Source organism: Gobio gobio (genome assembly GCF_949357685.1).
Source record: "Gobio gobio genome assembly, chromosome: 7".
NCBI classification, from domain to species: domain Eukaryota; kingdom Metazoa; phylum Chordata; class Actinopteri; order Cypriniformes; family Gobionidae; genus Gobio; species Gobio gobio.
The window spans coordinates 38204954-38219445 of NC_137103.1; the positions used below are offsets into that span (position 1 = coordinate 38204954).

Consider the following 14492-nt stretch of genomic DNA (forward strand, 5'->3'; position numbering starts at 1 on the left):
ATTTATTTGCAAATTATGGTGGAAAATAAGTATTTGGTTACCTACAAAAAAGCAAGATTTCTGGCTCTCAGACCTGTAACATCTTCTTTAAGAGCTCCCCCTGTCCTCCACTCGTTACCTGTATTAAGGGCACCTGTTTGAACTTGTTATCAGTATAAAAGACACCTGTCCACAACCTCAAACAGTCAGACTCCAAACTCCACTATGGCCAAGACCAAAGAGCTGTCAAAGGACACCAGAAACAAAATTGTAGACCTGCACCAGGCTGGGAAGACTGAATCTGCAATAGGTAAGCAGCTTGGTGTGAAGAATCAACTTGTGGGAGCAATTATTAGAAAATGGAAGACATACAAGGCCATTGTACTTTTGAATTTTGATAATCTCCCTCGATCTGGGGCTCCGCGCAAGATCTCACCCCGTGGGGTCAAAATAACCACAAGAACGGTGAGCAAAAATCCCAGAACCACACAGGGGACCTAGTGAATGACCTGCAGAGAGCTGGGACCAAAGTAACAAAGGCTACCATCAGTAACACACTACGCAGCCAGGGACTCAAATGCTGCAGTGCCAGACGTGTCCCCCTGCTTAAGCCAGTACATGACTGAAGTTTGCTAGAGAGCATTTGGATGATCCAGAAGAGGATTGGGAGAATCTCATATGGTCAGATGAAACCAAAATATAAATTTTTGGTAAAAACTCAACATGTGTGTTTGGAGGAGAAAGAATGCTGAGTTGAATCCAAAGAACACAATACCTACTGTGAAGCATGGGGGTGGAAACATCATGCTTTGGGATTGTTTTTTCTGCAAAGGGACCAGACGACTGATCCGTGTAAAGGAAAGAATGAATGGGGCCATGTATCATGAGATTTTGAGTAAAAACCTCCTTCCATCAGCAAGGGCATTGAAGATGAAACGTGGCTGGGTCTTTCAGCATGACAATGATCCCAAACACACCGCCCGGGCAACGAAGGAGTGGCTTTGTAAGAAGCATTTCAAGGTCCTGGAGTGGCCTAGCCAGTCTCCAGATCTCAACCCCATAGAAATCTTTGGAGGGAGTTGAAAATCCATGTTGCCCAGCGACATCCCAAAACATCACTGCTCTAGAGGAAATCTGCATGGAGGAAATGGGCCAAACTACCAGCAACAATGTGTAAAACCTTGTTGAGACTTACAGAAAACGTTTGACCTCTGTCATTGCCAACAAAGGGTATATAACAAAGCACTGAGATGAACTTTTGTTATTAACCAAATACTTATTTTCCACCATAATTTGCAAATAAATTCTTTAAAAATCAGACAATGTGATTTTCTGGATTTTTTTTCTCATTCTGTCTCTCATAGTTGAAGTGTACCTATGATGAAAATTACAGGCCTCTCTCATCTTTTTAAGTGGGAGAACTTGCACAATTGGTGGCTGACAAAATACTTTTTTGCCCCACTGTATCTTAGTAGAATAAATAATCAAATAACCAGTCATCTCTGCTCTCTTTTTACTGAGCGACTATGGGCAGGAAGTGGACCTGTTTGCTCACTCACCAGGAAGATCTCTTTGAAACCCTTGAGGACTTCTCGAACCACTTTCCTCATTTGCGGCACCAGCTTAAAGATACGCAGTGGGCGTAGGCAGCGTAGCATCATGAGGAGCTGGGCACCAGACTCAGGAGGCACATTGTTTGGTAGCCAGCATAAAAAAATCAGACTGACCTACAGAGTGGGCAGAAAGATCAACTTAAAGGGCACATCTCTTCACTGATTCCTGATCTTGATTCTGCAGATGATTTTGCTATGGCACATTTATATTGCTTTATTAATATAAATGCAATGGAACAGTCAGAGGTGTAGGCTGTTATATTAAATGCAAACAATGTTTGTGTGAAACTGGCAGAATTCTTTTAAAATGAGTAAACAGGATGAAATTGAAGTGACTGGGGTCATTTAAATGAAGCACTGTTTAGGGTCATTAAAAAGTGATCTTCAGAGCCTCATTAGAGAAGTGAGTAATCCGATCAAAGGCTGCCATTCGCATGCATCGGAAAGTGGGATTTTCACAGGAGAGCAGCTGAGAATGGAGTTTTACTAAGTAGATGAAGATGTCCATGACGCCACCGAAGTCTCGGATGACTGCAGTGGGAGTGAAGAACAGACCATCTGCCATGATCTTCAGGTTCAGCTCAATGCTCATGAAGATGACGAAGACATATTCTCCGATCTGTAGGGAAAGGTGTGGTTTAGTATACAATACCATACAATGAAAATTAGTGGTGTTTCATGCGTTTCAGTGATTTTACCACAGGTATATGAGGTGTTCTTAGGCACAACGCAAGGTAAAATGCCTAAAGCCTGTGGTAAATTTCGACAACATAGAGCTTTGAGTGGCTTATTAATTTGTATTAGTTACATTTTATTGTCAATTATCAACAATTCTTCTGCAAAGTAATATAGTTTATCAGTCTAACAGTGCACTTTTTATGGTTGCTAAGCAATGTAGCAGCGTTAATAAAGAGCATATGGTTACAGGTGTGTGTTTTTCTGTATTTTATAGACATTGTGTTGGCAGTCACATTTTTATCTGTATTTTATCAAGGCAATGAAAAGAAATCATCTAATCAGACTTTCAATTCTGAGCAATCCATTTTGTAATACATTTTAACTGCAAAACAGTAACTATTAAAGTGAGCTTCTATGCGAAGGTGTAAATGTAACATAACCCTGTTGAAAAAAAACATCATATGCTGGTTAGGTGTGTTTTGAAGCATGGCAGCTGGTTTGAGTTGGTTTATGCTGGTCCTAAATTGGACATGAGCTGGTTTAAGCTGGTCCAGAGATGATTATAAGCTGGTCCTGAGCTGGAGCTAGTTTCTTAGGACCAGCACTTGACCACCTTAAACCAGCTCATGACCAGCTAAGGACCAGCTTAAACCAGCTGTCATACTTCAAAACATACCTAACCAGCATATGCTGTTTTTTTGTTTGTTTTTTCAAAAGGGACTACAACTATTGACAAGATTTTGGGGAACATAAACAAGCTCTACATTCAATTTGTAGCCAGCAGTCACAAATATTTCATCATAAAAATACTGTAACTATATGTCATAACATTTCCTTGTTTGTTGGCAACCTTGTTTGTTGGCAGTTTTTAACAATGGGAGTGTCGGGGCACAGAACTGAGGCCAGGATAAATATCTTTCAATTAAATATCTTTATCAGGTAAAGATTAGGTCATGATAGACAGTTGTCTAGTGGAATGTCAATCTACACAAAAGAGGTGTAGACAGAGAGACAGAAGACTTTCAAGAGAAGTAGGTAATTCAGTTAAATCTGAAAAAGTGTCATAAATGACAGCACAAAATCTTTGAAACAGAGGCACCATATAAACATTCACTTTCAAAGTCAACATAAGTAAATTCCAAAGTAACCTAAATCATGATCAAATGTCCTCAAAATTGTAAAATTAGTCGGAGTGGCAATCAAAAGTGCTGGACTGCAACAAAAACGAGACATGATGACCAGCCTTCAGGAAAGAGATGAGGAATATTTACAGGGTAAAAAAGTTAGTCGGATGTTTTGTGTGGGATAGAATGGTGACTGGTTGGGTTTAGAATACCTGCAGGGTAGGGACATGCATGACCCTAGTAAAAGGGGACTCAAACATCATGGAAATACAAGAGCAGATGGTGACCACGATCATCACCCAGTCCAGATAGGTTACCAAGCCCAGCAAATCACTGGAGAACACACACACATGCAAGGTTTAGTGCAGGTTGAATGCGCCAAAACATGGTTTTTCTACTCTGCATTTCTCCTACTCTTTTCATACATTCTGAGCTTATGTAACTGTATTAATTTTGCAGATCTTTGGAACTGGTGAAATCCTTCTTGGACAATGCAGCCGAAAAGTTTTCATCTAAATCCCACATTAACTCACCCTGGCATGTCTTACAGATCAAAACTTTACAAAGCTCATTGTCATATTGTATTTCTAGAATCAAAACAGACATATAAATTAAGGAATCTCCAGGAAACCCCAAAAATTTGAGGGGAAAAAATAAGAAATACAACCATTTAGACAATTAAGAACATTTCTTCTCCAAATTCTCATTACTGTAAAGCTTTCATATGTTTTTTGTACTTTTTTGTATTTTTCACTATTTCTAGATAAATTCTACCAGAATGTATTCACATTTGACAATTTAAATAATGTATAATTTCATATGCATTAAATTTAAGTAATGCAAGTGTATGTAAGTGTAAATGTAAATGTATGCTGCTATCATTTTTTATTCTGAACTTAACTACCTTTTCCTGTAAATATGAAAAAAAAACTTTGTGTATATTATCCAGCTATCATAGCGCAAAGGCCCTAAACATTTACAGACTTACTATAATTGATGGTATTTTGTGCTGTTCACTGCGCCTGTATTGGGATCCGTTTTAGACCTATTCATAAAAAGCCCATTAACACAGTGTCAGCAAAGAAATGGAAAACACATAAACACACAACAGTTTGTGAAACGACATGGCATTTTGTTTCTGTGATTATGGTACAAAGGGATTAGTCATCTCATTGATGTGTATGAAAATGCTACTGTAACTAAAAATATAATGCAATGGATTTGTATTAGCTTTGGTCTTACACATTGAAGCGGGCCCGCACAATCATTCTGCAAAAGTTTCGGAAGCGGTGCTCCCTACCAACGATGAAGAGTGGCTTGTCAAAGTATGGATGGTTTTCCCGAAGTTCTTCCTCTTGGACTTTTCTGTAAATGAACAACAACAAAAAAAAGGCATCAGAGACATAAATCCTTTTAAAATCTCATCTGCTGCAAACATTGCTTTTATCAAAAATAAAGTATGAACATAGAAAGATCTTGGGTGCACAGAAGGGACCTTATTAGTTCTTAAAGCATACTGTATCTGTAAATCAGATAAAAATCATTTCACTTTTATAGTCCCACTGTTCATGGCAAATATATACAGCCAACCAGAAACAAAAGCTTTGCTTCTATGCAATATGTCTTCTTGTCATGTACCGATGGCACTATGCCACCATCAGCATACAGTACAAGAGAAAGATAAGGTGTAATAACTCCCACATGGCATGTTTTGTTAGGGGAGAGGGGTTGGGGGGGAGGAGATAAGATCTGTTCAACTGACCACATGCCAGGGCAAGTGAATGGAGTAGCAGAAATACCGTTTCATTTCAGCTTGCTCCTTTTTCTCTTGTATCATCTTGATTTCACTGTCCTCACGCTGAGCATTACGGTAACGGACCGTGCTGGAGTGCTGAAGAGTTCACACGCATGTTAGAGATCACAGATAGACACAGATAGCACTGTCAGCTATTACTCAGTGATATCCAAGTGTGTGTGTGTGTGTGTACTCACATCCTGAGTGAGTGTTTCCAGGGATTTCCCTCTGCTGATTCTCTGGCTGGTAGAGCCATGTCTGAGGGACCTGTGCCAAAAATAGTGGGTTAATGCAGTGCACATTAGCATATTGTAGTGCACTTTATTAATATGCATCCATCCAGTGCTCCTTTAATAAATTAAATAGATGAGAATGTGAAAGCATGTTAATGTGCTTTCCTGACCGGCGTTCTTGGCGGATGTGATGCTGGACACTGAGTATGGATCTCTCTTTAGTTGGCTGACCCTCAAAGGAACCACTCAGCATACGTTGTCTGGTGCAGGCTCTAAAAAAAATACAAACAGACACATCATTACTTGGTCAAGAGCAAATTAATAAATTATGAATAAAAAAATGCAACCATGAGACTTGTTTTGCTGTCCATCCAATATTTATTTATTTAAGAACTTTAAATGAAAACTGACTTCTAATTTAAAACTTAAGTCTTACTGCATATATTCAAACTGCAAAAGTGATTTATGATGATTAGAGCTGGTATTGTATAGCCGGTGGACCGGTATAGTCTGGCTGTTCTCAAGAAAATCTGCGATGGGGTAGCTTGGCCACCAGCTCTCCAGCTTCCCATGCTGAGACCAGCAAACCAGCATCCCATGCTGGTCCCAGCATGCAAAACATACATTATGCTGAACAGCAAATCAGCAATACCTGATGACTAGCAATGCTGGATTGTTCAGTAGAGTAATGCATTACTCAAAAGAGTTTTACATACTGTAAATGTATAAGATTATGTGATGATCATCAGTGAACTCCCCGTAAGTCATGTTTTCTTTGTACGTCCGACACAGCAGATGGGTCTTATTAGCTTACACTGTGTTGTGCAGGTGGAAACAGTTCTAAGGAATGGGATGCCCATGGAGAGGAAACTAATTAATCCTTTTTTCAGAGTGGTAAAATGTGACCTGTGGTGCACTAACAATTCAGGCTAATAGTGAAGTGAAGATGAAGCAGTAGGAGGGAATTAATCGCCAAGGAAAAATCTGGCACACTTAATATAGGTTTATGAGGTTCTCTATCAGTCATGTTTGATGTTACGGGATATCACTTGGACATACGGGTATATAAGCTTGCCGGCAAATCGCTCATTCAGCTTTTTGCTTCGGAGTATTGTATTCACAGCGCTCTGCTGATCTGCCTTCATTGAGTCTGGGAGTGTTCGTTGTTGGATACACGGCACATTCAACAGTGTGTTCGCCAAAGAGCAAAACGTGCACAGATAAGTGCAGTGATCGCATCCCTGGGCGCTTCAACAGGTAAAAGAGCAGTTTCCCTAAAAGAGCAAGCACGGTCGAAACCCTCTAAGCGGTCAGCAAAGCAACACCCTTGAGATGGGTGACCTGGAGATGGAGGAAGCTGCTCTTATCTAGGACACCAGAGGAGAACCGAGTGGAGAATAGCGTTTGCACTGTTAGTGAAGATGAAAGCATTCGTTAGTGTACAGGAACCGAGTTGCAATTGCTGCTTTCATGCACTCAACATGTCTGTGATCGGCTACAATGCTCATCACTGCAACCTTTCATGCCAAGATCTTAATATAATGCCATAGATCTAAATATAATGCCATAGATCTAAATGTGACGCAACACTTTCACGATTGGTTAAGTGGGAGTTTACACTGAAGTCTCACAGCAGACACGCCCCTTAAAACGGAGTGTTCAAAATAAAATCAGGGTAGGAAAAATGCCATTTATTTATAAATTATGACAAATTGATGTAAAAAGCATTCTAACATTATAAGTGCACCCCAGGAAACATCATAAAACAATAAAACAACGCAGTTCATGACCCCTTTAAGACTACGTTAACCAGCTTTCCCTTCCAAGCTGTTAATCTGCACTAAAATCCTGGCAAAATTACCATATACATAAGATAAAGACAATGGCTGTGCTGTGATTTCGGCTATGCTCAGGTTAGAAGCAATAGAATATCTATTTTAACTGAATGCGCTGCTCCTCTCAGGCTCAGCCACTCACTGAACAGAGAAGACGCAGACAGAGGTGTGTGTGAAGTGGGAAAGCAAGACCTTGTGCTTGCGTGGCAGTACTGTTGAGTCTTGGAAACTAGATCAGGTTTGTCCAAGAAGTCGTTAGATTTGTCGCTAGGTGCTTTTTTGGAAAAAAATTGCTAAAGGGGTCTGAAAAGTCGCTAAATCAACTCTGTTTGGCAACACTGGTTTCATTGAATTAAAAAAAAAAAACGAACTTAAATTTAGCTTTTATTTAAATTAAAATACTACACTTTTAATATGTAGTTGACAATTTTTATATTTATATATATATATATTTATTCATTTTCTGAAATTTTTTTAATATTTTAAAAAACACTGTTTTTACTTTGTGATGTGGTACATTTAAATATATATTTTAAGTTATGAACTTTGGATTTGAGATGTAAAAGTATGATTTCTGGAAAGTAGGAATAGTAATTTTCTCACAAAGACTGCACCTTTTTTTTTTGAAGAAACAGGTAACAAAACATATAATAAGAATAACATATAATATAATAACATAAGAATAAGTCTTTGAATAAAACAAAAGAAAAAAAAAACCCTGCAGTACTGCAGTACATTGTGGTGTGCTCTGATGGTTTATTAAAAGAAAATCTTTCAAAGCTATGTTGAGATGAAATGTAACTGGTGAGGCTATTGTTATAATTGGTATTGGGAGATTGTTCCGCCGCTGAGATCCCATTGGCAGTTTATGCTCTGAATCAGTGCTGATCTATGTATGCTTTGAAAAGCCTGCTGCTCACCGCCGCCTCTCTATTGTCCATTAATTGCAGAGTCATGTACCAGAACACAGCTAATGACAATTTCAGCTTCAAGAGAACATGTCGCCCTTATTTATGGCCACTCAGAGTGATGAGTGCCTGGCTGATGAAGAGTGTGTGCGTGCGCATGTGTGTATGCAGATAGACCGAATGCCCCAGACGGCACAGACGACGTGGGATGGCTACTGATGTGCCGTCTGTCTGCTTAGCAGGAGGAGGAGGGGTGGACAAGGTGAGGTGTATGAGTGTGTGTAACACAAGGGAGGTGGGGGACGGCATCGACGTGACCTGAAACTTAACGACAGAGACGAGAGCGGTTCAAGCAAAATGTGGGAATATCTGGCTGCATCGCTGGCAGATTTTAAAATATTAATTTGTACATTCACGCTCACAGGTGACCCACTAACAGTTATATTGTTAAGGAGACGCCATTATTGGCTCTGACTGCTGGGCTGGCTGGATGACAAACATGGAGTCAAAATCATGAAAATGGAGGGTTGAAATGAAAACACATTTATCCTGCATAGGAATTAATTGTTGTTGCCTATGACAGCCAGAAAGAAAGCAATGCTGTTCATTTCAAAACACAGAGAATTACATATCTATAATATGAATAAATATCTTAATCAAAACACATTTTGAATATTTCTGCTTGATGGAAAAGCCAGTGGGTCTCATTCACTAACTGTCTGTATGCAAATATCCACATAAAAACGAAAAAAATCATGATTTATACTTTAAATAAATGTGATCAATTCGTTTTGACTTTTTTAATTTTGTTGCCTTGCCAGGATAACACTAAGCATAATATCATAATATAATTGAAATAGTAAAATAAAATATAAAATAAAATAAAGCTGATAAACAACAAGTTGCTGAAAATCAGAAAGCTTACCGCAGAATTTTATTGACAGTGGTTTCCTTTTCTATGAGGTTACGGGCTCGGATGCTAAATACTGACTTTCGGAGCTAGGAAGAAAAAGAGGTTTTCACAGTAAGATGCACACAGATCAATAATGCACGGTATAATTCAGGCATATACATTTACAAACAACTACCGTATTATTATGTGAGTAAAACCGAATTTGATATCAGCAAACAAAAACATCCCAATATAATCATCAAAATATTGTTATATAACTGCTGGTTATTTAGGTCTTGTTGCGTGGGAAATAGATCAGTTCCTTTCAGAACATTCATAAGCTTATTGTTTAGTCCCTGTGTGTACTGAGGGGGCAGACTGTGGGAGTGATGGAGTGTGGTACCTTCTGATCTATGTATTTATTATCCTCAATGGCAGACCTCTTGGAATGGTCGCAGGATGAGGACGACGCTGAGGGAAGGCGACGGAACAGACAGCTGGGGTCCTGCTGCTGTCGGTCGATGAACTGCTTCATGAAGCTCTCCCTGTGGCACACGCCCACGGGCACACGCATAACGAAACGGTCACACGCAAACACACAAGGGACTTCATGTTTTCAGAGGATTCTTGAGGACGAAGTAGAAGGCATTCAGTGTAAAGGAATAAGTATCTTTGCCAGTATGCTTGTTGCTTTTAGGAGAATGAATCTTTCATGTGTTAGAATCAAATGTAAATCCCAAATGTGAAGATTTTTTATTTTTTGACAAAGATCTGATTGATGCTTCCCATGCAAAACTGGCTGCCACAATGCTAAGGTGTTGTGGGTGGTTGCCATGGCGTTGCTAGGCGAAGAGCCCAATGATACCCAAAATCCTATAAATATATATATTATTTTTTTGCATGTTTTATCATCCATCAAATGAAAAAGTACAAGTCAAATCTAAAGGTATCATTCAGTTCACACAGTACCTGATTCTGGGCACAGTGAAGTCTGAAGGCAGCTTAGAGATTTTCACCATCTGTGGTCGATTGGGAAACTTCTCAAAGATCCGTAATCGCAGTGGAAGTTTCTCTTTCGTATCAGCATTGGCTTCGCTCTGTTTCAGCTGTGGAGAGAAGCCAAGAGACTCACTTGAAACAAATGTCTCATTCTGTGACTCAACCGAGAGACACTGATAGGGCCACATTGTGTTTTCCCACATAGCCCTCAAAACATTTTGTAGACAGTCCGAAAATGACATAAGTTATCCATCTCTACTTCTGATTGCCCCTTTTGGAAACTCGGCTGGTCTTCAAGTAGAATGCAAAGATGGTGTATTTTAAATTCAGTTCCTCACTTCTGCTGGTGAGAGAGGAAAGGGTTAGCCTGTATGGTGCACTGCTCTGAATTAATGTGCCCCTCTGAGGCTTAACTGACTTTATGTGCCATAACCTTTTATCTTTCCCCATGTCTATCAAGCAACATAAAGGCCTCAGATGATTAGGCCGGAGCACGCTAGAGGATCACTTCTCATTCTCCTGTCAGAAGAGATGCATAAATTAAAGTGAATAAGATGTAACTAAGATGGCAGATTGCTTCATATTTTCTAAACACACCTATGAATGCACATGAAAAAATATCAACTGAACGCATTACTGATTTAAAAAACAAACAAACAAAAAACATGTAACTACAATTTAATTCACTAAAACAACAACAACTCTAATGCTAACAAAACCCTAACAATGACGACATTGGTTACTTAATATTTCTTTTAGAGAACAAGATGTTCGTTTGCCAGGATTTAAAAGCAAAACGTTATGTTAATAGGGTGCTGTTCTGCTAGGCTGTCCAAAGATGGCAGCAGCGCACAGCCTCAATGCAGTTTTCCATCCATTACAACACTGGCTGTCAACTAGTTTTGCTTCAGGACCCAGATTTTACATTGACATCAAGTGGAAACCCAATACAACACCGACACTGTTTAACATGCAAAAAATAAATCGAACAAATATGTCATTATAAACTAATGTTTAAATGTTTTCATTTAAAAAATTTTAAGCCAATAAGGCACAAAACAGTGATTGGCACAAACCATGTTTATCCTCCTTGCAAGTTAACCAATACTATATTTTTACAGTATATTGTGTAGTTTTGTTTATGGTTTTGAGGATGCAACCTGTCTATGTTGGAATCTTTTTAATTTTATCTAGCTTATACCTTGCAGCAAGATTCAAGATTCAAGATTCAAGAGTTTTATTTGTCACATACACAGTTATATACACAATATACAACTGGCAGTGAAATGTAAACAGGTCCGCTCCATGGACAGTGCAAATAATAGTTACAAGAAATTAAAATAGAAATAGAATAAAATTAGAATAAAAAGTATTAACATAAGTAGAATTATAAATAAATCAAGTAAAGATAAAAATAGGAAATAAGATAAAATAAAAATATAAAAAATATGTGGATATGATAAGTGAGATAAACTGTAGACTTAAAAATAAGTGGTTAACATAAAATATATATATATATGTATATATAAATAAGTATAATGTGCAAGGTTTATTACAGGTTGTTACGCAGTAACAATAGGAAAGTAAAGTGCAGTGCAATGGCAGTATGTGGATGTTAATTTTTAAACTGGATGTTTATGCGTGTGCGGGGTGAAGTGAAGTCACGTGACTGAGTTCAGGAGTCTGATGGCCTGGGGGAAGAAACTCCTCCTGAGTCTTTCAGTCTTTGCCATCAGGCTACGGAAGCGCTTACCAGATGGCAGTAGGGTGAAGTGAGAGTTTGCAGGGTGATTAATGTCTCTGATGATTTTAGTAGCTCTACCTCTGCAGCGTTTGGTGTAGATGTCCTGCAGAGACGGGAGAGCTGAGCCTGAGATGCGCTCGGATAAGCGCACCACTCTTTGCAGGGCTTTGCAGTCGTGACTGGTGCTGTTCCCGTACCACGCTGTGATGCACTGAGTCAGGACACTTTCTATCGCCCCTCGATAGAAAGTTTTCAGGATGGCTGGTGAAACCCTGAATTTCCTCAGCTGGCGCAGGTGGTACAGTCTTTGCCTGGCTTTTTTCACCTGTGTCTGGATGTGTGTAGTCCAGGTCAGATCCTCGGAGATGTTCACACCCAGGTATTTGAAGCTGCTCACTCTCTCTACCGGTGTCCCGCTGATCATGAGAGGGGAGTATGACCGATGCTGTCTCTTCCTGAAGTCCACAATCAGTTCTTTGGTCTTGTTAACATTCAGAGAGAGACAGTTGTCCTGGCACCATGATGTCAGTTGCTCCACTTCGTCCAAGTATGCCGTCTCATTGTTGTTGGAGATGAGACCCAGGACAACAGTATCATCAGCAAACTTGATGATCGAGGTGGAGCTGTGTGTGGACAAACAGTCATGGGTGTAGAGAGAGTAGAGCAGGGGACTCAGTACACAGCCCTGTGGAGCTCCAACACTCAGGGTGATGGAGGTGGAGGTGAACTGGCCTACTCTCACCGCCTGGGGTCTGCCAGTGAGGAAATCTTCAATCCAGAGGCAGAGAGAAGAATTCAGGCCTAGATCCAGGAGTTTGTGTGTTAGCTTAATGGGAACTATGGTGTTAAAGGCTGAGCTATAGTCAATAAATAGCAGCCCGACATAGTTCCCACTTTTGCTGTCGATGTGAGTGAGGCAGGAGTGAAGGACGTGAGAAATGGCATCTTCAGTCGATCTATTGGGACGATAGGCAAACTGAAGAGGGTCCAAAGTGTCAGGAATGGAGGAGCAAATATTGTTTTTAATGAGTCTCTCAAAGACCTTCATGACTAAAGATGTGAGAGCCACTGGACGATAGTCATTTAGGCAAGAGGGTTTACTGATCTTAGGTACAGGGATGATGGAGGATCGTTTGAAGGAGGTGGGGACAACAGATGTAGCAAGAGACTCGTTGAATATGGATGTAAAGAGCCCTGCATAAATTTGTACCAAAATTTGAAAAAAGAAGTGATGTGAAGTGACGTGTGGCCAAGTATGGTGACCCATACTTGGAATTTGTGCTCTGCATTTAACCCATCCAAGTGCACATACACCGTGAACACACACCCAGAGCATTGGGCAGCCATATTGCTGCCGCGCCCGGGGAGCAGTTGGTGGTTTGGTGCCTTTATGCATGGATATATGGTTATTTTATTTTCTCACTAGGACCCTCAAAATAAACCCACAAACCATTTTTGGTTCACTATCTACCAACATAATGCCTATTAGGGAAGCAAAACAAAAACAAAATAAGGACACATTCACACAAGCAGGCTAAAACTGGTCAAACAAACAGAAATGTCACGAATAACAGAGGGCAATTAGTTTTATTTAATTACATATGAAAGGAAACATAGTGAAATTCTTTGGCTGGAAGCGTCTGAGTGCCTGTAGATAAATATGATGCATTTCTGATTAGGAGTGAGAAACACCAAAATTAGGTTCTCTCATGACTGCTTATCTTTAGAAATTAGCAGCTGACCTGGAGCCTTCAGAAAATGAAAAGCATTTGGCAAGAGGAACCAAGAGGAACCGACAAAAAGAAAGAAATCGAATAACGTCTGTGCTGCATTATATTATGACTTGTGATTTTTTTCATTCATCGCTTGAATTGTCCATACATTCAGACATTAGTAGTGCACCACACATGCTGTTCTTTCATTGAGTTACATATAGCAGGTCATGTACTAGGCTGGAAGTGAAGCACTACTGTGGAGAGGTTGTGCTGATGTTGCTGAGAGCCTGCATTGAGGACGATGCCGTTGGATGCTTGAGCCAAGAGGAAATGTGCTCAACACGGATCTTGATGTTTTCATTATATCGGGGGGAGAGTAACCGCCTACTCAAACCGAATGTGACATGTCAGGAAAAATAGCTTTAGAAATCACCAACATGCTAGACTGTGCAATGTAACTAAAAGCGCATGAAATCAGTCTGGACGAATGTTTGTGGCCATTGTGAAATGGACCCATTGTTCAGTACAACAAACATTCACAACAAATATTTAGTCTTGGTATGAATAGTACTTAAGAGAGAAGGAAAGCATTGAGAAACCGACTGCTTGCTGTGCTTTCATAGTCTTGACAGCTTGGTGGAAAACATAAAAACTGGTTTAGTCTGCACAGGAGCAAAGTTGGATTTCCCCATCTCCTATCCAAAACAAAGTCTACATATGTTTCAGGGCAACTTTATTGTAAAAGAGTGTGTGTTTGAAATCTCACAAGTCCCCAAGGCTCCAATCAATAGCTCTGCACTCTGCAGGGTGGCTTCAACTCTGCGCTTTACTCGGCAACAGCCTCTGATTAGCTCGCACACAGACACAGAGCACTGCGGAGAGAACAGGCGCTTTAAGTAATACCAACACAATTTACATCCCTGTAGTATAAATAGTTAAAGTGAAGCATACTCCCTGCTTTGCAACGCCACACACAC

General features: G+C 39.9%; 1 protein-coding gene across 1 annotated transcript in view; it reads right to left on the reverse strand.

Annotated features, from left to right (window-relative positions):
* The window catches only part of nalcn (sodium leak channel, non-selective), a 115249-nt gene that overhangs the window by 20250 nt on the left and 80507 nt on the right, over positions 1-14492 (reverse strand). The window contains 11 exon segments of the mRNA XM_079821184.1: positions 1539-1706; positions 2080-2211; positions 3607-3727; positions 4383-4439; positions 4637-4759; positions 5194-5285; positions 5387-5456; positions 5593-5694; positions 9091-9164; positions 9461-9602; positions 10027-10163. Of these exon segments, the coding sequence (XP_079677310.1) occupies positions 1539-1706; positions 2080-2211; positions 3607-3727; positions 4383-4439; positions 4637-4759; positions 5194-5285; positions 5387-5456; positions 5593-5694; positions 9091-9164; positions 9461-9602; positions 10027-10163 (1218 nt within the window).